The following is a 25,868-nucleotide window of genomic DNA, read 5'->3' as shown; positions in this document are numbered from 1 at the left end:
TGTAGTATGCAATATGATGACATATTTTTATAGTGCTCTCTATATAGGATGCATTGACAAGTAAATGTAAAGTGTCTTCTGTTTGATAGCTCTTTTGTCAGCTCCTTTGTATGCTGTGGACGTATCCTTTATGGGAAGCTCCCCTTGCCCAATCAGATTGCTGTACCAATATTTTCCTTGACATATATATATACATAATTAATACAGTTGTGCTGACATCCCAGGTATGTTGACTTGTTACTGACCAAGAGCAGGGTGAAACAGCAAGGCACAGAAAATCCACTATGCATTCTAACATTTAGGCTTTATCCTTTATTAGGTAGCGAGTAAGAGACATAAAAAGAATTGACTCTGTTGTTTACAGCTGAAATTTAAGAGACTTGTGTGAACAAAAACTTGTTCCATAGAGCACTGTGACAAAAGAGGTCCAAGTAAATGGAACGTGTCATTGCAAATTAGCTGACTTAAGTAGTTGGAATGATGCTCTTTATTTCTAGCAGAACTTGTATTGACTCTGACCTTGGTACTGTGCCTCCATACATGCCACAGGCCACATTTTGGCAAGGATCAGCCTGTTGATTTTGATGGCATTTTAACAACATGGCAGGATGTACAGCAGGTGTCCATGCACCAGAAGGCCACGCATAAGAGCCTACAGGATATTTGAGGGTCTCCCCTTTTCCCATCTGTGTATTTTTTCATGGGGAAAAGATCACCTGCCCAGATATTCTGCCTTCCCAAAATGCTGGTCCTCCTCTGTTTAGCGAGCTCTTACTTACACAGGCTATTACAAAAGGCCTGTAGATAAATGGTGGCTCATGGAGCACAGCTTGAAAAGTGGTGCTCTATTCAAGGAGGGATATGAACACAGCTGGCAATGGCACTACAACTTCTGCAAAAAGATGGAAGATTGAAAGCAGGCTTAAAAGATCAAGGCCAAGATTTTGCAAAGAGGAGTTGAACATTACTACATTACATTTATGTACCCAAATAAAATGAGGCATTTTCTTAATTGCGTGCTAGGTGCAGGTTTTGAAGGCTGGTTTGTTTACTGCCTCTTTACTGGGAGCTGTAGAGTTAGGGAGCCCTTTTAAATGTCAGCCCCTAGTTATGTAGGTGCCTAAACTTGGCTTCAGGAACTTACTCATACTGTTCTTGTTTTGGAAATTTGGCCAAAGCAATCCAGGTAGTAATTAGCCCTGAAATCACCATCACATCTTCTTCATGGCTACATAGGAGTGAATTAGATATAAACAAAAGCCCATTTCGTTTCAAGGCACAAATGTTTGCAAATGAACTGGATGAAATACAAATACATAATATAGAACTTATTTTAACACTTGTAGATAAATAAATGCATCTCTTTGGAATTCTTTGGACACAGACATCCATGGAACCTCTTCTTTCTCTCTTTTTATATATTTTTTTATAAAATCTAAATGCAGAGAGGTTTAAAAAATGGCAAATATCAATGTATATGGAAGGCTCACTGATGAACTGCAAGTCAAAAGTGCTGTATATTCCCATCCTCTGTATCTCCCAACTGTCCACATTAACCACAGGCAGCATCTTATAGCAACCACATGGTCAATATTTTGCATTACTACCTTTTAATAAAATCTTTCAAATAATTTCCACATCTAAACTTAAATTATGTTTTTAAATTTTATTCTTCCTAACTGTATGGTAGGTATTTCACATAGCTACACATCAGAGTGGTTGCAGCGCAGTTGCAGCCACTCAGCAGCGCACTCCATAATATTAATAGATACTTTTCAGCTCCCTATGGGAAAAAGCAGGCAGCAAGAATCAGATTCAAGAAGTCTATTTTTTCTCTGCTGTTTGTTACTTACCACTTAATGACCCACATGTGAAACTCAATGGTTATATAATTATTTTATATAGTAGATTTTCTGTTTATAAGTTATTTTTCTTACTCTAACATATATACAATATATCTATATATACCCCTGATAAATCTCAATTTAAAGGGACACAGTCAACCCCTTTAAGCCTCACAATAAATGTATAAGGCTTTAAACTGTCCTTATATAAAGGTCAGCTACATAATTCAAGGGTCCCTTCAGATCCTAAAGGTTGTATTTGTTCCAAACCCACAATGTGCAGTTATCTTGTAATATGTATCTCACATGTTGCTGTTTACATTTTATAGGTATATTAAGACATTTTATATCACATCAGTAGGAAATAAAACAAGAGAATAAAACTGCTTCTATGACTAAGCCTGTTGCAAAAAATGTTACCTGGATCTATAGACACTCCCACTGGTGTGATATAAAAGGAATATGTGCCATTCTTGGAAAGAAATTCTGGCCACACTGCAGTCAGAAGGAACTTTATACTGACTTAAATAAGGCCAGGATTTCTTTCCTGCTTTTCATTTGCTAGTTATGACTTTGCGCAACCCATTTGTGTCTTCTGTCTGCTCAACACTAAGGTATCAGGCCTGTTTCAGGACAAGAGTGTAGTTTTAGCTGTCCACTGGCATGCCTTCAACATTGATCCATCCTGTAGGTATTAAACGTTTGAATATACACACACAGTACACACTGTACACATACATTCTCAGTTAAATAGAATTTTGACCTATTCTGTGTACAGCATCTGGATATTTTTTTTTTCTCTCACTAAATCTTCTTTACCATTTACTTTGCCCTAATCATAGATTATCTTCATGCCCATTCTCCTCTGGGTGAGGAAAGTGATTTCTGCTCACCAGGTACAGCTCCACATTATTGTCATCATTTTTGACTACTTACCAAAGTGACATAATTTTTTCATTTTGTCTTTTGCAACTCAGTTAGAAACCTAGTGGCATAGATAGAGACACAATACTACTGTTTTACAAGACATCTATTATATCTAATTTTGTTCAGATAAATACCTATTAACTGCTGATTTGGCAGGAGGATTGGTAAGGGTACTACTATTCACAGTGTTTCTTTTTTTTTTTTTCCTTCTTCTTTAATCTACAGAATAAAGTATTTTATGTACATTGGAACCAGTTAATGCCCTTTAGACAAATTTGTAAGTTGTTTCATAAAGCAGGAAAGACATTGCAGGGAAATATGTGCCAAAAAGCACAGTCAAAGGCTTCATAAGTTTTATATGTCACTACAAGTCAATGCTGGAGATCAGTTCTAAAACGATCAATACTCAAGAGGAATGTTCTCATCTGGAGAAAATACTGCCCATTCCCCTTTTTAGAATTTGTTCAGTTCTCTATCAAAAGTCCTGGCTCTTCATATATACTTTAAACTATAAATAAACACTGCATAGTTCAATGTTCTTGATTTTCTTTTTGTTTTGTTTGTTTGTTTGTTTTGAAAAAATTATTGCAGTACAATTAATTCCTGTTTGGAGTTCAGTAAGGAGCAAACAGCACAGGAGTATGAGTGGTCCGTATAGGCCCCGGAGCTGGTCGTAGGAGTGCTGGAGGAAGTGCTGAAGTCTGGAAAAGGGTGGCTGCTGGGGCTGTGCGAAGACTGAAGGGGGAATTCACAGCCACAGCAGCAGCTGCTGCTGCAGCTGCTAGCGGGTTTGGTAGGATCCGTGGAGCCATTGGCTTTGAAGGTTCCTTTGAAAATACTAATTTTACCTGTGGGGAACAGAGAAAACAAACAAACAGAGAGACATAATTTGTTCATATTAGGAACACCACAGGGAGCTTGACTTAAGATGGTAAGTGCAAAATCAGGCAAGAGAGGCCTCATAGTGGCTTGTGACAGAAGATACGATCTTACAGATTGGACAAGGGTGAGCAGGATTTGGTTGGGGACAGACAGTTTCAATGTTCACACCTTATTGCTGAGGCTTGCAATTTAACATGAGATTAGGAAACAAAGAAAACCTAAATAGAATCATAGAATAGTTAGGGTTGGAAAGGACCTTAAGACCATCTAGTTCCAACCCCCCTGCCATGAGCGGGGACACCTCCTGCTAAATAAAATAGGGGCTGGGCAATCTGCACCAAAGTAATGCTGCACGTACCATACAAGAATTAAATAAAGAAGAATTACCCATCAATTAAAAGACCCCCATCTGGACAGCTTTACGATAGAGAACAGAGCAGAATGAAAACGTATCCTATTCCCTGGGCTGACTTTTGTTTTTACCATTAGGATGCAAGTTCTACTTAAGATCTCCAGCTAGCTCCTATTTATTAGGTCCTGTTTCCGAGAACAAGCAAATAAAAAAAACAAAGTTTGCTTTGCAACAGTTATGAAAATCTATGTTTCACAGGTTCAAATAGGTGGTGAATTCTATGGGTCCTGCCCTATGTAATCTAGCTGCCTCTTCAAAATTTTTTACTAAGATACTGTTCACTCTTACAAGGACTGGGAAAAAGTGGCAGATATTTTACATGTTGTCATGAAAAGAATTTTCCCTACATCACATGCCAAAACATGGTATTTTTATTACTGTCACTGAGGCTTCTCCTTTAAAAACATGTAAATCATAAGTCTTGTGCAATTACCAAATACAACTCATTTAGTTCCCAAAAAGACAGAAGAAAACCCAACAACTCCTGATGCTTTTCCCAGACTGATTGAATATATTCACAGAGGTCCATTATTATTTAAGAGAATTTACATTTGGTATGCATACAAATGAACATCAGAGTAGTCTATATAGATTTCTGCAGATTTCAGTGGGACTTCAAGTTTCTAATGAGATGCCAGGAGCCTGAATACCTTTGTTGTTCTGGTTTTATAATTCTGAGATAGGAATAGAAACCTCATCCACTGGCAAGGAAATGTTCCCATTGGCTGTGATAGACTTTTAGTGGGTCTGTGTCCTGGCATGACCTGAGGCCAAACCTGAGGTTTGCAAAGAACATAAACCTGAATATGTGGTATTGCATATAGAGAATATGAATATATATATACCATACCACAGTACATATCACTGTAAGTATGGACACTTCTCACTCACAGGGAAACAATTTCTCGTCCTTGAATGGAAAGAGACTTTCAAATAATTAGCTTGAACTCTGTCAATCTGATATTTTCAACTCGCCAGTATCAGAAAGTAAGGCCAGGAATACTCCGACATAAACCACCAGCCAGTTTCATCATTACACTATTGCCATATTCTAAAAAGCCTGTGGTTCTTTACCAGCCAGATGGATTCAGGATTTTCACTTTTCCTAATACCCACTGGCAACTCTGCTGTCCTCAAGGTCTTTTTAAAGCTCTGAGAGACATACTCATAGGGGACCAGATTCTGTTTTTCTCTTAAAGGAGGATATAATGCATGTTAGATACAAAATTCCTCATGGTGCATATGAAAAGCAATGATCTGATCTTTTCCTTGATCGGTGTGACACCCACTGATCCAAGCTGTATTCTTCCCTGCTGAGCATGTGACTTTTTCCTCCTTCCTTACAATTTTTAGTAAATACTGTTTAGAACACACAGAAAAAACCACTAAAAATCCTGTGTACAAAGTACAGAAAAACCCACCCCAAAACAACAGGACTCCGACTGAGGTCTAGAATTTCCAGTGAAGGATGCTTTTCCTAAGAGTTATTTTGTTGCAGAAAGTTTGGACCATCAAATGTCTGATAAACTTTTTCTCTCTACTGTAGTGTTCTATACATGCTGGACATTTGTGTCTTGAAGAAATATCACGTAAGTCCCAGTATTACAAGATTTCTTACACTCTTGGAAATTTCTTAAATTCTATGGGAATTCATAAAGTTTCCTCTGAAGCACACAAAACCAGGCCAGGCAAAGCAGTACAGATGATACTGAAAACGTGGCAATGGAAAGGTTTTGGTCTAGAACAGCTATGAAAATCTAGTATATCCTTTTCCTAACTTCTGTGGAAGAAAATTTGGTGATGTTCACACATCTTTTTTTGTCATGAAGAACAAAGATTTTATGTGACTTATGTTTATATTAAAAGGCTAGGACTATTTTCCCATTCTTGAAGGAATCAAAACCTTCTAATTAAGTTAGATAGCTCTGTAGTTAATTTATCAACACGGCTCTGATTTCACCATAGCTGCAAAACTAGTAATTTTAGCATATACAATATCCTGCAAGTATTAGTTAACAGGAAAGTCAAAAGCAAAATTAAAGTAGCCACTATCTGTTTCATTTTCAATGAAGCAAACTCAGGGACAGTAAATAACTTGAAAAATTAATGGGGAGCAAAGAAAAATCTAGAGCTCATAAAACCCATTTACATTCAAAGTTAAATTAGCACATTTTTGGCTTGTTGGTGTGCCGTTCTGCATTTCAAATGACAGCAATTTTGGTATTTTTTCTATTCAAAACCAAAAAGACTAAATAGATAACTGCTGTCATCTTTTCTAAGTGTGGTCTCCATTCTACTACACAGATCTGGTCATTTATTACTGACTCATTCTCTCCTTCTTAAGTCCCCTCCATCTCTTTGCTCACCTCTAGCCTGACTTGTACATTGTGAGCAGTTGGGAGTGAGGAAGCAAGAAAAGGATACATTGCCTTTATTTGTCTATGCAGCAACTAAATGATCCTGGCTGGAGTTCTCAGAAACCACCATTACAAAAATTTGTAAATAGAGAACTTTGCACAACAGCAACAGTAATGTAATAGTTATTTTCATCCCCTAGGAAACAATGGATTTCCTAAAGGAATAATAACCCTGTCAGAGAGGCTTTAGTGATTTATTCTCCTACTTACCTCATACATATTTTCTAGTCCTTTCAGCATAGATTATATGTACTGGAGACCTTGGTCTTCCTGGTGGATTACTGGAAAATCCTATGAGCCTATATCTCTACCAGTGGATCTACCAGAATGAGGTACTGTGTTACACTACAACATTTAGGAAAGCTCCTACCCAACCGAATCATGCATGGATATATACTCATGAGGGTGGTCCCAACAAAGACTTCTGTTGTCAAGAAAAGAGCTTTAACTTAAAGAGAACTGGGTTTTCACAGAAACAAAGCTCCATATTCTAACAGCATTAAAGAAGATGGTCACAGCATAAAGAGCTAATCTCCATGAGGCCAAGGATTCAACATCCTCCCTCTGTCAAAACCATCTATAAACCCTTATGAAACACCAGAGCACACAAAACAATCATGCAGTTTTATCTGATGGAGATACATGTCAGATGTTTCACTAACCCACTCACAATATAAACTGTTTCTTAACTGATGGCAGAATCCTAGAGGGTTTTTTATTAAAAAGTAACCATTTTTCTCAGCTATTGAAACTAGTAAAAACTGTGTTACAGATAGTTTATCCTGGCAGTCAAAAATGTCACCAAAACTATCCTGAAACTGAGTGGAATGAAATGAGAGATGGATTTTTTCAATTATTTTAATTGTTATCTGAATAATTTTTCTAAATAGAAGAAAGGTTTCATGTTTTATAGAGTATTATTTAGCCATTTCATCACTATTGTCCTTTGTGAAAACTGGAAAAATCCTGTTTGATATCTGGGTGTTTCTTTCATCTCTTGCTCTTTAATTACCTTTGAAACAAGCTTCTTTCCTGGGGTTACTCAGTTCTAGCTACAAAACTGAGGACCCACAGGTTGTAGTCAACATCCATTAGAGTATATAAAAAGTCCCTTGTGGGCTTCCATGGGCTCATACACTTGTATACTCCCATTGCTGACACTATTCCTCTCATTTTAATCATGTTTCCACCTACATTTTCTAAAACCCCTACTCACCCTGGTGAAAATAAAAGAAAAATAAAATAAAATAAAATAGTCCCCCAACCCAAATAACCATAAAAGTTTTTGACTTACCCCTAGAGGATGTGTTCCCTTCTGGAGTTTGTTGTAAGGGCTGTATTTAGGTTTAGGTGGCTTCCCAGCAGCTCTGTCTTTGTGCCTTCTACTGCTTATGTGCTGTTAAAATACATTTGGGAGGGGGAAAGAGTGATAGTTGTTTAATAGATCATTTCAGATTTTGCTTTTCATAAGGGTGTTTCAACACTGAAGGCTACTGCAGCAGCATTACTTTGACTAATTCAATAACAAATGGAAACAGGGTCTATTCCAATTTGAATGATCCTTTGTGTATCACATACTGGAATTCTGATTTTTAACAGTGCTAAGTTCAGCTCTGCTTCCCCTGTAGTCAATTATTTTATCACCTTTGCTAACTTCAACAGGACCTGAATCAGGTCAAAAAGACAGAAGCCTTTGAAAAATTCCTCCCCATTTATAAAGCACCCATCAAATTCAATCCACTGCTGACAGAAATTTTGGAAGAATATTAGATAGTAGAGTATCCTCTATTGGAAGCGGGTCAGGGGGGAAGGTCTCAAAATTGTTTAAATCCTTAAGGAATCTGAAGATCTTTCTAAGATTTCAGCTGAAAGATGGTTACATACCAAACTAAGTGACAGTGAAAAAAACCCCACAAAATGCACTATCTTCTTCATGAAAACTATGAGATTTTACAAAAATCCTGCTACATAGACTTTATTGCAGTATTAGATGTAAAGGACCTTTTTCAGTACTATATTCTTTGATTTCCATTCTCAACAGTTCTCACAAAAAAAAGACAAAAGAACTGGGCTTGCTTTTTTTTTTTTTCTTCCTGAAAGCAGAAGACAAGTATTGCTGTTGTCCGTTAGTGAATTTATCTTCATTCTTGTAAAGTTCCCCAAGTTTAATTCCAAAAGGCATATGGAATTAAACTGTTTTTCAGAACAAAGGCTTTGTTCATCTGAAGAATGACTGAACATAATTTAGTGTAATTGCAATTTAGAGGTCATGCTTCTCAGTTAGAGTAACACTGATAAAAAAATAGTACAAATCCTCTCCAGCCTGCATTTCTAAGCAGGTTATGCAGTGTTCTGTGAAAGTGCTGCCTGCACCCACCTCCACATCTTTGTCAAGTCCAATATCATGCAGTACACTAAATGGCAGGGTTTATTAGCTCATGACAATTACAGTAGTCTAAAGACAGTTGTAACATGTTGCAGCTTACAGCTTCTATAACTCTTTACAGAAATATATGTAGAATTATAGAACCATAAAACCAACTAGGTTGGAAAAGACCTTTTGAGATCATCAAGTAATCAAAAAGCTTTTGAGAAAACATATTCTGTGTAAGGGAAAATCATATCCAAACCAAATATACAGCATGACAACCAAATACAAAGGGCAAAATCTGTAAGCTCCATTTGGATGCAAATTGTTAGACTGACACATGCTGACTGTGTTGGTACTTTATCATGAAAACAAAGAACAGCCAAGGATTCACACTCTGCAAGCTAGCTGAGTACCTGTTTCAGTTGTGTCTCAGAGTTTACGTGCACATCACATATTTCACAGTGAAATGTTTTGTTCTGAAGGCCTGTGTTTCCTTTATTCACAGGTCCTTTGCCTTTTACGCCTGCCCGGGGAAAGGCTTTTATGGTTCCACTTCCATTCCGAGCTTCCAGCATAGTTTTGTGCTTAGTCCCTGGAGACATTAGAAACGGGAAACAGAAACAACTTTGGCAATTTGGTTGCATTGTTTTATTTTCTTTTTAAAAGAAAATCATATGATCCTCGGCTTGCTACCACATGCTGTTCTTGGAATATGCCTGTGTTTGTCTGTATCTGATTCATACCAAAGTAACAATATTTAAGATCTGATATTTCATTATTAAACTACATAACTGTAGGTAATGCACTAGAACAAAGCAGCCACACCAGTAAGTAGTGGCACAATCAGGTATCCTGATGTGAAGTTAAATGGGTGTGACTTTTCTCATTAACTCCTACTGCTAATAAAACCTGAACTGTAGCTGCAAAAGGAGTAATTTAGCTGTTAAAGATGTAGTTGGATTTCATTTGTTGTCCTCCTGAATGGATTGATAAACAGTATGTCTCATGTATCTTACACTTAAATCAGTAATTAATTAATTAGCCTTCAAATCAAAAAGGGGCAGAGGTTTTTGGCAGCAATCTATGGATCTTCAATGGCCTGGACAGAAACCGAAATGTGTGAGAAACGTACACGTGAGAAAATTGCACTTGCATTTTTTATTAAAATAAAAATTGGATAGAAAACAAGTGTTCTGTAGCGTTACCTTTATTCAGACTGAACAATCTCTTATACTGTTGACTTCCACACAGGCAGACTGTTCTGTGTACAGAATTAGTGTTCCATGGGTAATTGCCATATGCACTCACATGTGCACTTTTAACAAGCATGCATGTGTGTGAGCACACACACAGCTTATCAGCATAGACAACAAAAACTTGGAAAGTTGTGTTTCAATATTAAGAATAATGTTTTGACTCTCATCTTGATCAGAAAAATGTTGAGTCTAACCCTTACGTGAAGTTAAATAGCTTTATAAAGCTGAATTTTCACCAGTTGAAGACCTGGCATACACCAAACACAGCATTCAAAACTGACTAGGCTTTGTTTCTCGTGAATACCAACAAATTATCATTTCCTTTTTAATTTAAGTGGATTCTTCAGACATGCCAAAGTTAATTCCTATTTTATTACATCATGAAACCACCGATCATTTTGCTGCAGGTATATGATCAATGTCTCTATGTTTCAAACCTTAGGCTCTCTGTCTGTCTCTTAAATCTATTTAACCTGCTGGTAGGTAACCCCTGACATTCAAAATCAGGAGATTTTCTGTAGGATGGTTATAGGTGGTCATTGCCACCATATTGAATTCCAAGATCTTTTAACTCTGCTTACCACACAGCCAATCAATGAGATGCTTAAAATAGTGAATGTGAATCATGGCTTGCTACTACTGGCGATTATTGAAGCTACTAGCTCTAACAATATGAAAATGTTTGGAAATTAAGAAACTCTCATACAGTACTTGCTATCAGTTGATGAAAACAAAGGGAAAATATACATAGTTTTAACAGGTTATTAACAGACAATATGGAGCTAAGAATTCTAACTCTCATTATTGGACTCCAACTGAAGCTCCCTTTTTCAGCCTTAATTTGTTAGATTTCAAACAAAACTAATAGCATTCATACTCAGTTTGCTAGCTGGCACAAACAAAACTATGCAAACTCTGAACACCAAAGGTAATGAAGCATGAGCTGTCATTTAGGTCTATAAGGTTTGGAAGCTGCAAAAGCTAAGATGTAAGAAAATGGGTAACTTGCATGCAATAAAATCCCTTTCTTTCCCCTTTATGAAAGACTCTTTGCCTGTCATTTTTATTCTTTAATAGTTAATGAATTCCTTGTAATTGCCAGTTTTCTGCCACCTCTTTGTCCCCTGCTGCAAGAGATCTAATCTATTCAGGGGAAGATAATTGCACAGCTCTTGAGACAGAAGGAAAAAATGGAGAAAAGCAAGCACTGCTCCATCTCACCACTGTTGTGCGCCTCCAGCTGCGAGGCAGAGTTGACAGCGACTTTGCATAGTGAACAGTACAGCAGTCTTTTTGCTTTTTCTTCCTCAGTCTCCACGGAAGGGCATGTGGTGCTGCTAGTGGCTGTTGTGGGGACTTTCTCCACTTTAGAGGTGATCTCAGTTGTCATAACACTGCTCTTCCGGATTTCCACGGTTGTTGTTGTTGATATTGCTGGTGTCCCTGTGGTAACGTCTGTGGGCAAAGAGAGGAGATGGAAGAAAACGCAAAAAAAGGGGTTTTGACCTTTGGCATTTGCTTGTTTTCATCCTAATGCTGCAACTGTACAGAGAGTCAGACTGTGCTGGTGATGGTTTGACTAATGGTAAAGAACTAAATCTGACCTTATTCTTTGTATTTTGTGTGGTTACAAAATACAGTACTCCCATGTATCGAAATGAGACATATTCTGTCTCTTGCCTTGTGCTAACACCCAGTAAATACAGAATTCATAAATTGAAAAGACAGGTCATTAAAACTGCACTGTGCAACTGAAAGATAATCCACTAGAGGAGGTTGTGTAATTTACCATTACAATAGTCGGTTAAAATTTATATGCAGCACTTCAGATGCATAAGCTGCCATACTTATGCTGATTATGAGTAGCCAAGCTAAGGTTTTACCATTCTGTACTAAAACTAATATTAAAATAATTGTCTGTTCCTGATATCTGATAAAATAAAATGTTAAATTGATGCTTCACCTGATATTAGCTAAAACTAATATAAAATTGTATGTAATGAATAACACAGAGTATACATTTATCCATCTATTATTGTTACCCATTACATAATAACAATAAATACTAATAACAGTAATTAAATATGCAAAATTCTATTCTGAGACTTACACAAACACTAATAAGATTTCATTTTTTTTCAATCAGCGGTATGTTTGGAAAAACTGGCAGCATATTATAAACCTAAACCTCTTTGCAAACCTAGTGCTTCCATCTAAGAACTTGTGCTTTTTCTGTAGTTTTCAAATTCAAGAGAGAGAAAATACACAGTGATATTGTGGTTTGAATAATGCATAGATGAAATTTGCATATGGCAGTTTCATATGGTAGTTAAGTGCTTAGTAGGATAGAAGACAGCAAAATACAGCAATGAGCCACTGGAGAAGACAGAAAGTAAGGGACAGGAAAATGAGAATAATGACAGGAACTGTTCTAGCTTTGCACTGTTGTATTTTGTCATATTAAGTCCTACTGAGTAGCAGTTTCTCCTGTAAGAAATCATAGCTACTTAACTGAGATATCCCTGGAACTGGGTATGTTCCAACATAGACAGCTAATTTTCTTTCATACATCCCTTGGTGTTAGTGGTGCTCTACTTGTACTGTGCTTTATTCACTGCAATTTATAAGAATAGGCAAAATAATAATAGTTCTTTTGCTGACAGATCTCAGTATGTGCTGTGGTGCAGGAGGGACACAACTGGCTAATGCTGCAGAGATGTGTTTCAGATTGTTCAACAACTTCATTAATGAAGAACATACCAAACACCTTAGCAGACAATAGCAAACTGGGAGCAACCACAAACACAGAGACATGATTCAAAAGAATTCTGAGAAACAGTCTAGAAAATGACATACTTTTCAGCAAAGACAACTGCAGGAGTCCACACTCAGTAGGATTAATCTGATCTATTAAAACAAGATGAAGAACAACATCCCCAAAACTACCTTTTGAGGACTTGTTTGTTTGATTTTGTGTTGTTTTCTTTGTTTATAAGAAAAAGCTTTCAGGAGCAGGTAACAAGATGAACAGAGATCTCTCCTATCATTATGTTACAAAACAGGTCCTCCCACATACTGGAAGTCCAAAGTGAAAGTTATATGAGTATTTTCTTCTCCTCTAATCAGCACTTAAAAGGCCCTGTGTCCAGTCCGTGGACTGCCAAGTCAAAAATGAAAAATTACCTGCTTTGTTGTTAATCCAGCAGCAATATAAATGAAAACCAACAAGAGGGAGAGGAAGCCAAAACAGATTAGATGTTTAGAAAACATGGACTGTGAATATGGAAGATGTAGGGTAAACAATTAAAACATTTTTTAGATCTGTAGAAGGTAGCTAAAAATAAGAGAATAAACTCTTTTCCCTGATCCTTCCTAATAGGACACAGACTATTGGATTACATCAAGAGAGCCTTAGATTAGACATCAGGAAATCTGTTCTAATATTAAAGCTTGAGAATAGCCTACCTGCAGAGATCTGGAAATACTGCCTACTGGAGCACTTGAAACTGACTGACCAAATATCTGCAGGAGCAATCAACCTAGGTATGATTCCCTTTCAGTCAGTGTGGATTTGACCCTTCAAGACCTATTAATTTCTATACATTGTATATTTTGTAGTGTTTGTACATATTTTCCCATTTCATTTTTAAATGTTTTTTTAACAATTATTATTCATAAAACCAAGAAAGCAGAGTTTGTCATGTGAATATTCTACATACTGCCAGGCATTAAAGCATATAACAAAAATAAGATCCTGCTTAACACCTCATTTTTTTCCTGAGAATGAGTCTGGAGGTGGTTATATCCTGGAAGTACCGGCCATGTCAAATACTGGTGCAGAAGGAATAGTATTACTTGCTGAACATTCTGTTCTTATTTATTATTTTTTTACAGACCAACAATAATGTTTCAAGAACACACAACCTGTTTTGAAACATTAAAGTTTTTGTAGAAGCATTTGAAGATCTGCCCACAAAATTATACATTTAACTAGTCACTCCTTTCCCATCCCAAAGAATCTGAAAGTTAGTGTTGGCTTTCTTTCAGTTGAAAGTTGCCACAGTGAAATTATTTTCCTCAAAATCCCAATCCCAGCAGTACATAACACCAGCCTTAGAACTTCAGTTTGTCCATCTTGGTTCTATCATAGAATAGTAGGTTCAGCTAATGTACCTTCCTGGTGAAAAGGAAGGCAGAGTGTTGATGGCACCAGGGAAAGGGAAAGACATTAACATTCTCTCAGGACTGATGGCAGCTTTGGTGCTCATTCTAATCTTGCAGGAAATTAGATATGTACATCATACGTAAATCACCATTTAACAGCTTTACAGTGCAAGGGTCTGTATTCTGCCCCAAGCAGGGAAAACCTGAGGCAATGAAAACCAACAAAAACTTAAATAGCTGCAGATTTTATTCTGTTTCAAATATCTGACCTCCTTTATCTATGTCATCTATTATTTCCCTATGCAATTATTTTAAAGTGAAAAGAAAATACAATCTATTTTTTTAGTCCTTTTGCAGGTATTTTGAGATGCATGCATGAAAGCAGCATTGTATATAGAAATTAAACTAAAAATGTTAAACTCTTCATATTCTTCAACTAAAAAAATAATCAAAGCGCAGTGTATACATTCTGCACTTTCAAAAGGTGTCCTGCATAAATACATTATATATTCCACTAATGTGAATGCATTAATGACTCAAAACATGGACAAGAAAATAACCTAAGTTCGTCATATAAAAGCCACCACGGATTTAAAGCTGCTTCTCCTCATATAAACTTTAGAATTATCTGCAGGAATTAAGAGAAAACATTCTAATAGCTGTCAAAGAGGAAATTCAAATCCTCTTCTCACCAGAACTTCTAACCTAACCAGCATGAGTCTCTTCGAATATATTACAGTATTGCTGCCTGTACACATTTCAGTGCCCTAAATACAGGGCACAGCATTAAAGGTATAAAGGATTAAAAAACCCACAACCCATAAACCAAATCAACAACAAAACTACCAAAAAGGAACAGGAAGGCATTTGAATTGATGCCTTGAAGGCTGAATCAGCACTTTTTAACATTATATTATGACAGTGCTTTAAGAGCTATTTCAATAATAAATGATCTAAAATCAAGCTGGGAATTCAGTCACGGTCAAAGGGAAGATTTGTTTCTGGTGACGCAGGCTTGCAGCACTGTGCTATTTTCATACCAGTGGCCTGCAGCAAATACTCATTATTGCAACTGTCACTGCTTGGCTTTGGCATAGAAGCTGTTTGCTAATATTGTATGGAACTGGACTCCAGCAGCAAAAAAAGTGAACACGTCAGGATTCAAAATAATCCGTTTGTGTTCCTGCTCTTAATATAGCCACAGAATAAAAATAATAAATAAATACCATTAAGACATAATATTGGTCACTGGCAAAATCAAAGGAATATTTTAACAATAAGATAAAGCCAAATGAAAAACATTCTGTGAGAACTGCCTCCTTCGGGTACTACAGATACCACAGTTCAAGTGTAAAACTGAAAGTGTACGATTAAGGTCCTCCTAAATAAGCAAGGTTAATTTTATATCCCAGCTACAGGACTCACAAATTTTCTTTATGTTGAAGAAATAGAAAATTACAACTCATGTTTTTCTTCTATGTGAAAGTTTTACTCATCAGTTCCTCCTACTATGCGTCAGAATTTCTTATCCTGAAACCATAAATAGACCCATAGACAGAAAAGTGATCTGACTTCAGAGAAATAACAACTATTTATGAATGTGTTTTCAATTCCGCAATCTCTAGTGGCATGCATTTAAAAATATCTGATTTAGCACACACCCACACATTCTGGTCTCATTTAAATCAAACTTTGCCTTTGAAATAAAAGGATTGAGCATTTGGCCCATAATGCTGTCCAGGAAAAAAGAAAAAAACAACAAACAAGACATAAAACCCCAACTCAAACAACCCACCCCCTGCACAAACTAGAAGGCACATTCTTTTTCATAACAAACAAAACTTGATATGAAATATTTCATTATATTATAAAATGTCTTAGTATTGCAAATCGTCTCACCAGAACTTCTGACTCGCTTGTAACAAACCCACATCAAGTAACAGAATGGCCCATATGGGTGCTTGACACTGGTGTGTCCAAAGGACACTTGGCATATTATTTTACTGCCTACTAAGAACCGGGTCCTTAGTTTCCTTGGGCTTCTTTGAAAATCCCATTTTCCATGGCCTCTCTGTTAATTACATTTGAAGATAAGATGTGATTTCTTTTGAATCTATAAACACAACAATGGAGTACATAAAAAACAAAGTACCATCCCCAAAATAACTGCAAATGATTTTTCTTTTTTTTTTTTTTCTTTTAGTGCTTGGCTTACTTTCTGTACTTACATGCTAAAACACAAGCACGTGTGCTAGCACATCGGCTGGCTCTGGCTCTTAAACAAAATACTTTGAGGATCTTTGACTCAAATGTATCAGCTCCTCCTCCTTTATATGCACAGAATACAAACCTGCATATTTTGTGGTTAGTGGATATTTAGCCCATTACAATATATCGCACAGAAAATTCTCTCAATTTCATATTATGAAAATTCCAGACATTAGACTTTGTTTTATATTCAAAGCCTGGATTCAATCTATTTTTTATAGATACATACTTCCCAGAATGGATTATCTTTTACTTGGAGAGTCAGAAGTATATTTTTAGAATTTGGGAGGATCCATGGAAATTTTTTGTAAGAAAAATCTCCTTACAACAATATGGTTTAGAGAGTTAAATATCATACATACAGGCTTTTTGGTATAAAGGATTAAAGTACCTGACCGACAGTTTACTTAATAATAAGACCTCCTTCAGTAACAACCTGAAATATTGGAAATCTTGATATTTACCTGATCTTTTACAGGATGGGTACTGATTAATAGGCTACAATGGAAAAGCCAAGAGCTCTGAAGTTAATAAATAAAGTCATGTATGATCAAACAGAAACAGAATTTGGAAATTTTTACATGCTGCCTTTTCTGATCTTTAAACACCAGCCATTCACCTGTTTTCGCTCCCTTCCCCTGTCACTACCCTGTATCTTCAGTCACTTACTATTCTAAACTTCCTTGTCACTGTGCCTTGTCTAGGTGTCCATCAAGATTGCTTTTGATATGCAGAAAGTGAAAAGCTGAATGTATCTGGGGTATGGCCCAAACTTTTGCTCTAATGTACAGAACAAGCACTACTGGGAAACTGAAGGACTGCAAACTTTCCAGGAACAGCATGAAAATAAAATACCATGAATTTTCTTGGTTCATAACTGGAGAAGCAATGACCTCAGTATTTTGACCAGTCCTTTTTTTTTTTTTTTTTTTTTTTTTAACACATAAATAAATTACATTATACACATTTATCACTCAGAAACAAAGTATGAAGAAACAAGCAGTTCCACCAGTGGTTTTACCGCTGACTTTATACCATGCTTCCTGGTGACACACCTTAGTGGTGACCTGATGGGAGTGAGACAGAAAACAGGATGTTTGGTGACAAAAAGTGTCCATAGAGAGAACAAGAGTGAAGAGAAAGCAGCAAACTTAACATATTTTTGCTCTGTAGATTTTTTTTTCCCAGTTAAGCTCAATTCTGCCAAGTCCTAAAATGACCTTCTTCATTAATTAGCAGTACACAATTTTCTAATGAAATTACACCTCATTTTTACTAGCAGTTCCCTTGGTTTAAAGCACAGTTCATTAATCCTGAACAGGATGAACTGCAGAGGGATGACTGCATTCCTGTTGAGGTTAATTGAACAGAGCTGGCAGCAACAGCAACAGCTGGGGGTAAAAGACCTGTGGAAAGGGAAGGCGGAAGGTAGGGAAATGTCACACTGTGTCTGAGTTTTGGGTTCTCAGGCAAATGTAGCTGACAAAAACAAAAAGGAGACAATGAGGAGAAACCATTTATTTTTCAAGTTATTTTAAGTAACTCTTGGTGACAGCTGTGTTTGGGCACGGAGTTGTCCTTTCTATTATATAGATTTCTCCTCAGCCAGGCAGAAGTAAAATAGCTTTCATCAGCTACGAGTGAGAGTCCCCACACAAGGAGCTGCAGGAGAAGAACAGGTCACTGGCTGTAGCTACTCTTGCCATCTAATTAATAAGACTTGTGTTGTGAAAAATTGAATTTGAAACCAGGACAAAGTGTTTGTTTAAAGGGTGAAGCTCACAGTCAAGAGCAAAGAGGATTTTTGCAGACTGTGGTCTCAGCGGCCCTAATAAAATAACACATTTTCTATTTTGACTCTAACTTAAAGGAGGGTGCTGGATTCCACTTCGATAGTTAAATTTTTATTTTGGAGGCTGCAATGTAAAACACTGTTTTAAGATAAGGAATAAAACACGCACATGGTGGTTTGATCACATATATAGAAGGAAAGCTGGATTGTCCTATGCGTAGATGTCTCATGCTTGGCAACATCAAAGGCTATGCTGGCAAACTGCCACCAGTTTTACATCTGCACTTGCTTCAATACACATTTCCCAACTTTTAAGTGAAAGCAAACACAATCAAAAATGTATCTGTAGTTCACCCTAATGCATGAGCAGAAACAATGCATCAGAGGCTTTTACCATGGGCAGAAACCCAAGGAATTGAAAATGAGTCCTTAAAAGCTTAGAGCCCACTAAAGAAAAAGTTTCTGTAAAATATACTAGATCAAAATGAATTTGCCTTCAATGTACCTTTCGGCAGCATGGAGGCCAACATGTGCACAGCAGTCCCCACCTGTATGATTAAACTCTTTTATCCTCCAAAACAGGCCAGCTGCATGTGAACTGCCTGTTGCTCTTTGGCTCATACTGAACTCCAGACTATGCTCAAGGCGATCTGGGAGATTCGACTTTGGCCAGAAGTCATCCAAAGACAGCTCTAGCAGTGGAAATGAATGGATGATTGTATTCCCGTGTCCAGAAACATCCTTGGCACTGTGTAAATCACTAGTGTGGGCAGTCCAAAATATTACTTAAAAATAGGCCCTGCCTCACCACCAAGGTCTAGGTAACCGAATTATCTGTAGTCAGTACTGGAGGCAGTACTTCCCCATGGAGAATTCAGGGATCAGCTTTTGTCTGTCACTGACAGTAATGGCTTTAAAAGAATACCTCGCCACCCAAACACCCATTAAGGCTTTGACTCAGGCCACATACCTAGAAGAATGAATTGCCCTTACCAAGGCTAGTACTTAACTGATTCAGTCAGTCTCTGCCTACTACTCCTGCTGCCCTCACACGCCTACCCTGCTGATATGGGAAAGGAAGCAGCAGCCAAGCTGTTCTGTTTCAGCTGCAGTGATGGAAGTGAGCTTTGAAAAGGGCTCTACTCCTTATACTCCTTTCTCTTTAACAGAGAAATAGAGCAGACATGGTCCAGGGTATACACTACTGGAGACTGAGAAGTATTTTTCACAGAACAAGCAGGCTGGCAAACCCTATTCAAAACTTGATATCAAAACCAATTCACTGTGGAATCTTTCCCCCAGCAATCTGCCACCAAAAACAAAGGAGTGCTGAGAAGTATTAATCACTGGCAGAAGGAGAGAAAATACATTGCTTTCATTAATCAAATGGAACAAGGAAAGAATGAGTGAACTTCACTGCAGATTGCATAGGAACACTCTCCATTTTAAGTAGGGAGTTGATTTTTTTTCATTAGAAGCAAGCTGACTGTCCTCTTTAAAACCTTCATCTAAACTCTAAGTTAAAAAAAAAAAATTATAGTCCTAGAACCTAGAAATATATTAAAACAACTCGAATCCAACTCAGAATTTCAGAGAACTCTGACTTCTGGCCACTCCCACAAGTCTAATACCTCATGGCATTCTCCTAATTCCAGTAATAATTCAAACTATACCCTTTACAGCAGCTTACTTCCTTTACTGGAGAGCACTGAGCTAGTGAATTTGCTTTTGGCAATAAACTAATGTCCTGTCTAATACAAGAATTGTCAGAAACTGTTATAGCATCTGTTGTAACTGTGTAACTTTTTTCAGTTTAGTTAAGGCAAGGAGAGCCCTGAGAAGACACACTTTCTTTCAGACATCTCTCTTGGAGTACACCAGAAGTAGAGGCTGTAGCAGAAGTGTTCTGTGGATTGATCAGCAATGGCTTTCTCTACAACCACCTGCCCAAACACCCAAATTTTGGAGGAACAAATTTCACAAGGAATTGATGAGAGCACAGAACAGGAGATGGTAGTGTTATTAACCTTAATCATTAGTATGTAAGTGTTTTGATTTTTCTGCTATCCTATTTAGACTTTTAGTAGTCCTCTTCAGTACAATGCTTTTACAGGGGTTTCTTCCTTGGATTTTTTCCAAGTGGGTGCCAGTGAAAGGAAATCTTTTGCAGTTTCTAGAATCTGTGAAAGCATCTATTACTACTCACATCTGCAGTTACTATGACCATCTATTTAAGTTGCTTTTAAATCTCCAGCAGGCTCCATAATCTAAAATAAATGTTTCTACAATTACTCACATCCCCTCTACTCCTTCCCCTCTCAAACCCACCACAGGTTGCTTCTAGGTTGAAAGAAAGGGCTTATGAAATACGCTGTGTCATCATTACAAGTAAAGGCATTGAATGATGTTTACAGAGTTGCGCAGACAATCCAGACCAACAATTTCTAAATAACTTGCTGTCATCACAGTTCTTGGCATGGTTTACAGTTTTGTCTTGCTTTTTATTATTTTTTTTAAATAAAAGAATTATTTTGTGCAACACTAGCAGTCTCTGTTGGCTATCATGTGTCAGTCTTCTACTTTCAGGCAGCCTGCAACCAACTGAACTATTAGATTAATTATGTTAGGTGGCAGAAAAGACAAGTAAAGCACAGTGGATGTGCTTTAGGTGGATAGATAGTCCTGGAATTAGGCAAAGAGCAAGAGAAACCTGCCTGCTTTATTAATTTAGTGAATTCCCTCTCATCAAATTTTCTCTTTGTCAGAAGAACTTGAAACAACTGTTTTTGTCTCTTCCAGTGGCATTCCCTGACATCATACACATACCAGCAGAGAGGTTATCAGTGCTTTGCTTTTTATTAGCCGAGCTGTCTACATATGCAAAATGGAAGAAGTGATGCCTTCCTAGCCCAAAGCTGTTCTGGTGAATCATATAAAGTCTTCCGCAAACAAGTAACAGTGCAAATCACAAATGTATTTCATAATGGCACAATATATAGATACTCCGAGTTTCAAAGCTTATGGAATCAAATATATTATTTGATTCAACCAATTACACATAAAATGATGATGGGTTTGTATTTTAAGACACAAAGCTAGCAGAAGAGACCTTAATAAAGAAAGGCTGCTCTTAGGTTGCAGTGACAGAAGCAGAAAGCAACAGCATACTAATGAAGCATCAAAATTGTAGCCCAAGACTAGCTTTTGCAAACATATGGAGGTTCCTGGATGAGGCATTTAATTCCTTCTATGCTTTGGCCTTTTCTTATACATTTGCTTGTAAGGCTGACATTAAAGGCTGATGACATCTGGAAAGCTAAAAGTGACGTGCTAATACTCATAGTGACATAGTTAATTTGTTGTATTGTTTGGACAGTACTTGCAAAGACAAAAGTTCTGTCATGTTGAGGAAACGCTACATTTTAAGTGGTATGATTCTCAGGCAGTCAGTCATAGACAATCTATTCAGAAGAAATGTCATGGAGGTGCATTTAAAGAAAACAGCCCTGTGCAACAGGAGTAGGGCTGCTAATAATTACAAACTGTTTGTGCTAGTTCTGTAATGGTTGGTCTTTTCACATTCTGTTTTCCAGTAGGGGAGGATATTAATGAGCATAATTACAGTTTTTTATCAATTTCTTTGGTAAACCCAAATTGTCATTCCCTACATGTGCCACATTTTCCTTTGTATGCTATTCTTCCCCTAACAACGCAACACAGTAGCAACAAAAGTGGCTTCAGCTTCCCTTCTAAATGTGGCTGCAAATACTACACCACTTACAAGATCATACCCTAGCTCCCTCTGTACTTTTTTTTTTCCTTTCTTGTACACGACAGTGATTCAGAGATGATTAGATCTGACATCATTCAGACCCAGCATTCGGTCTTAAAAGAGAGAAAGAAAGAAAATAAAAGTTTTCTTTAGGAGCATAATATACTTTATTACTAGTTCCTTAGTTTTCATTGTCATATAGTTAAATTTCTCTTCCACGTACACTATAACAGAAAAATATATGAATAAGAGTCCATGAAAACAGCAACAGAAGCACAGATATTTGAAAGTTGCCCATATTTGTAGCTATTTTATGACTAACTGAATGTATTTTTCATATTCATGTTTCCACAGTGCCTAGGTGAAAAAGTGAAATTTGCATACCTCAACAGCCTGTCAGCCATCCAAGTATTTTTTACATGAACATGGAAGTACAAAGTATCACACATTTGCAAAAATCAGATCACCAGTCCACAGCCACACCTTCACTCAGCTTTGCATCACTTACTTAGGACCACTTTTCACCACAGCATTTTAGAAAACTCAACAAAGGTTGTGCACAGCTCTTCTGAAACAAAACTTCAAATATGCCAGTCTCTGAAACAGCAACACACACTACGTAATGCAGGTTCTGGCCTTTTAGAGAATGTCAGTGATTTTATCTATAAAAACTGGAAATGATTAATTCCCAGCATAATGAATTTGGCCAACACTTGCACAAACAGTTTCCCTACGTAATGCTTATCCATTAGCCACTTGGCAGGCTGGTAGAGAGAATGCTTAGCTCTCCTTCAGTAAAACTGCATCTGTTGTGACCTTGTAAGCCAATTGATTATAGTGGTACTTCAGCTACAGTCTTGAGGGATATACCTATATAGATTTTTAAAATTTATTTTGGTTAGTGGAAGAGAAGGACTGTAAATTGACCAAAAAATACTGGTTCCTCCTTCTCAAAGCCTCTGAACTGGAGATCAAGTGAAACTTGAGACATGATTAGATGTCTCAATCCATGACCATGAGAAAAATTAATGCACTTGTAAAACTGTAAGATTTGCTTTTGTGAGATGAAAATGAAGAGGGAAAAAATGCCCAAAGCATCAAATCTAGGCTTCTGCTCCCATGAAACCAATAGCAAAAACTGTAAGTCAGTCATAAACATCACACCTCGGAGACAAGAAGTAGTGCTCCAAAACTATGTTTTTATAAACTTGTTCTTATAGCTTTCAGACATTGCTGTAACAGATTAAGGTGAAGTTCCTGTACGTAAGCAGTGTAATAATCTTCACACAATTCACATCAAAGCAAAACCCTTCATTCCTTTTATCCTTAGTCTACACTTCACAGTAGAGGTGATACTCCAACACTTAAAATGCTACAGCATTCAGTAGAAGATGCAGCTTTGAGATGGTGAAAGAACTCTTAGAAATACAGTATAAAGAAGACTATCCATGGTGAGACTAAAATTCAAGGTAGAGTGGGACCACCATTAGCTATGAGAGCAAAGTATTCAATGCTTATTAAATATAAGCAGACCTCAAATACATGACTGCTTTTTACACCCTTCACATTTTAGGGCTATATTTTAAGTACTGTTTTAAGGTGCAAACTATTCATTGCACTTACAAAGACAGTCTGAAACCAAGTAAAGGTAGAAAAGTCAAAACAGAGCTCTTAAAAGCAAGCAACCAAGATGACTTCCTATGTACTTTTCCTTCTTTTTAACTGGAATTTTCAAGTGTTTTTTTTTTTTTTTTTTAAAGGGAAATAAATTCTAGTGTGTTTTTTTTCTTGCCTTTCTTTCCCCCCCCCCATAACATTTGTTATACATTTTTGTGTGCCCTTTTATGTCTTGTCTTTCTACTTTTCTACTTGTTGGAAAAGTCAATAAAAAGCCTCATATACTAAGCAAGCAACCAACCACTTAAAATCCACTTATTGTTCATTTCAGTATGTAATCAACATTGTCTTCATCAGGCTATGACCTCTTACACTTCATTGACATCAGGACTTAGTGACGCCGGAAAGATGAACTGGATTAAAATGCCTTCTAATCTTTGTTCTTTTGGGATCTAAAGACATAGTCCATGATAACTGACATTTCAGCCCCATATTAGGTAATTTTGTGGTTGCACATGAGACTGACATTATTTAGGTATTAAACTATAAACAGAGAACTTGCCTGGCTTTGCAAAAACTGTGTATACTGATTTCAACCTTCAAATTTCTTTTGTTGCATGGTTTGCTTCCCACTTTACATTTCTAGGTTCATTGCAACCACATAAGCAAGGCTTGTGGATGGATCATTTCCCTCTGAAGAAGCAGACATACCTTTAAATCATTCAGTGAATGAACCTGAGAGTTAGGAAGCATTTTTTTCTAATGCATTAGTTATAACTTAGTCAACTGATCAATGTATGTCTCTGCAGACTTAAGTTTTTCACTAATTCTACAAATAAATATGATTGGACTGGAAAGTATCCATGCTTGGTAACATCATTCTTTTTATGACTTCAGCTGCAACAGCTGTTTCAAATGTCAGCAGATAGGGCAGAATTAAAAAGGATAGACAATGTGGACAGGGGAATTGCAGATCTAACCTATCTGTGCTTAATGCCAAGAAATCTGCAGATGGGTAGCTGATTATCAATTCTTTTTTCCAAATTTATTAATACTTTTAATCAGTCCAAATGTGCAGCTGCTACAGTGCCAAATGAGATGAGTCCAATGAAGACCTCTTTACTCTATGGGGATACTGAAAAAATGCCATATAACAATTGACAACCCAGGGAAAACAAGTTTTAGCAAAATATTATGATAATCAGTGTTTTTTAAAAAAAAATCTTTGAAATTAAGCCTGCTAGGTTTTATAGAGCACACCCATCTAGAATATTTCCCTCAAAGATATAGCTTATAAATAAAACTCTGGGCTTCTCATTCCATTACACATAGGTGAAGGTCTCTTGCAAGCTTATTACACTGTATCTCTGACTACCAAGTTATCCCTTGACAACATTTTCTGACCTAAAATATTCCTTAATTCTTATCAACAGTAACCACTAAAACCAGAGAAGTATAATCTCACTTTTGCTGATTTAGGTTACTGCAGCTATCCTGCTAAGTTTGCAAGTGGTACTACTGGTCTAAGACACGACATAATCAAGTCCTCCCCAAAGCAATCACTAGGAGTGATGAAACTCGCCAGTCACCATGGGCTGAATTTGCAGTACCAGAGTCCTGGTTACCCTGCTTGTTTGTTCAAATCCAGGTTGAGACCACAAATCAGAATTTTGCTGTATGTATCACCAAAAATGGTCCCAGATAAATAGTTCTTGCAACAATAAATCTATGGAAAATTTTCAAAAACATCCCTTCTACAAAAATAGTGTGTTTTTATCTTTTCACATATTTTTGTACATCAGATTATAATTACTAGAACTACCCAGCTGAATTTAAGGGAGGATGACAACACCTTTAGGCCTAAATTGTGACCTACTTTTCTTAAATATAATTTCTCATACCTGGTAGCAAAGTCCATGTAGTTCTTTATATGTGTTTTTTCCAAAACAAATGCTTCAATGATGTTTTTTCTAAAAAAAGAAAATAAATAATGCCAGCATCCATACAATAAAAAAAACAATCTGCATGCACGATGGAGGGGAACAAATGGTAAATATTTTTTGCTGTTTCAAGCTTCCTAGAGGCAATGTTTGCATCAGAAACAGTAAATCAAATGCGTTTGGCAATTATGAAAAATATCTCAGCA

General features: G+C 36.9%; 1 protein-coding gene across 4 annotated transcripts in view; it reads right to left on the bottom strand.

Moving 5' to 3' along the window:
• Nucleotides 1–285: 285 nt before the first annotated feature.
• Nucleotides 286–25,868, bottom strand: part of ZNF385D (zinc finger protein 385D) — a 422,518-nt gene continuing 396,935 nt past the window's right edge. For all 4 annotated transcript variants that reach the window (XM_061362716.1, XM_061362717.1, XM_061362719.1 and 1 more), the window contains 4 exons: nt 11,331–11,564; nt 9,267–9,445; nt 7,777–7,878; nt 286–3,619 (listed from right to left, as the gene is read on the bottom strand). In XM_061362716.1, coding sequence (XP_061218700.1) covers nt 3,386–3,619; nt 7,777–7,878; nt 9,267–9,445; nt 11,331–11,564 — 749 coding nt within the window. In that variant the 3' untranslated portion in view covers nt 286–3,385. The remainder of the gene's footprint in view (nt 3,620–7,776; nt 7,879–9,266; nt 9,446–11,330; nt 11,565–25,868) is intronic.

Source organism: Neopsephotus bourkii, unplaced genomic scaffold (assembly GCF_033783945.1).
Source record: "Neopsephotus bourkii isolate Nb327-2 ecotype Australia unplaced genomic scaffold, CSIRO-AGI_Nbou_v1 NB_1132, whole genome shotgun sequence".
Lineage (NCBI taxonomy): Eukaryota > Metazoa > Chordata > Aves > Psittaciformes > Psittacidae > Neopsephotus > Neopsephotus bourkii.
This window is presented reverse-complemented; position numbering and strand designations above follow the sequence as displayed.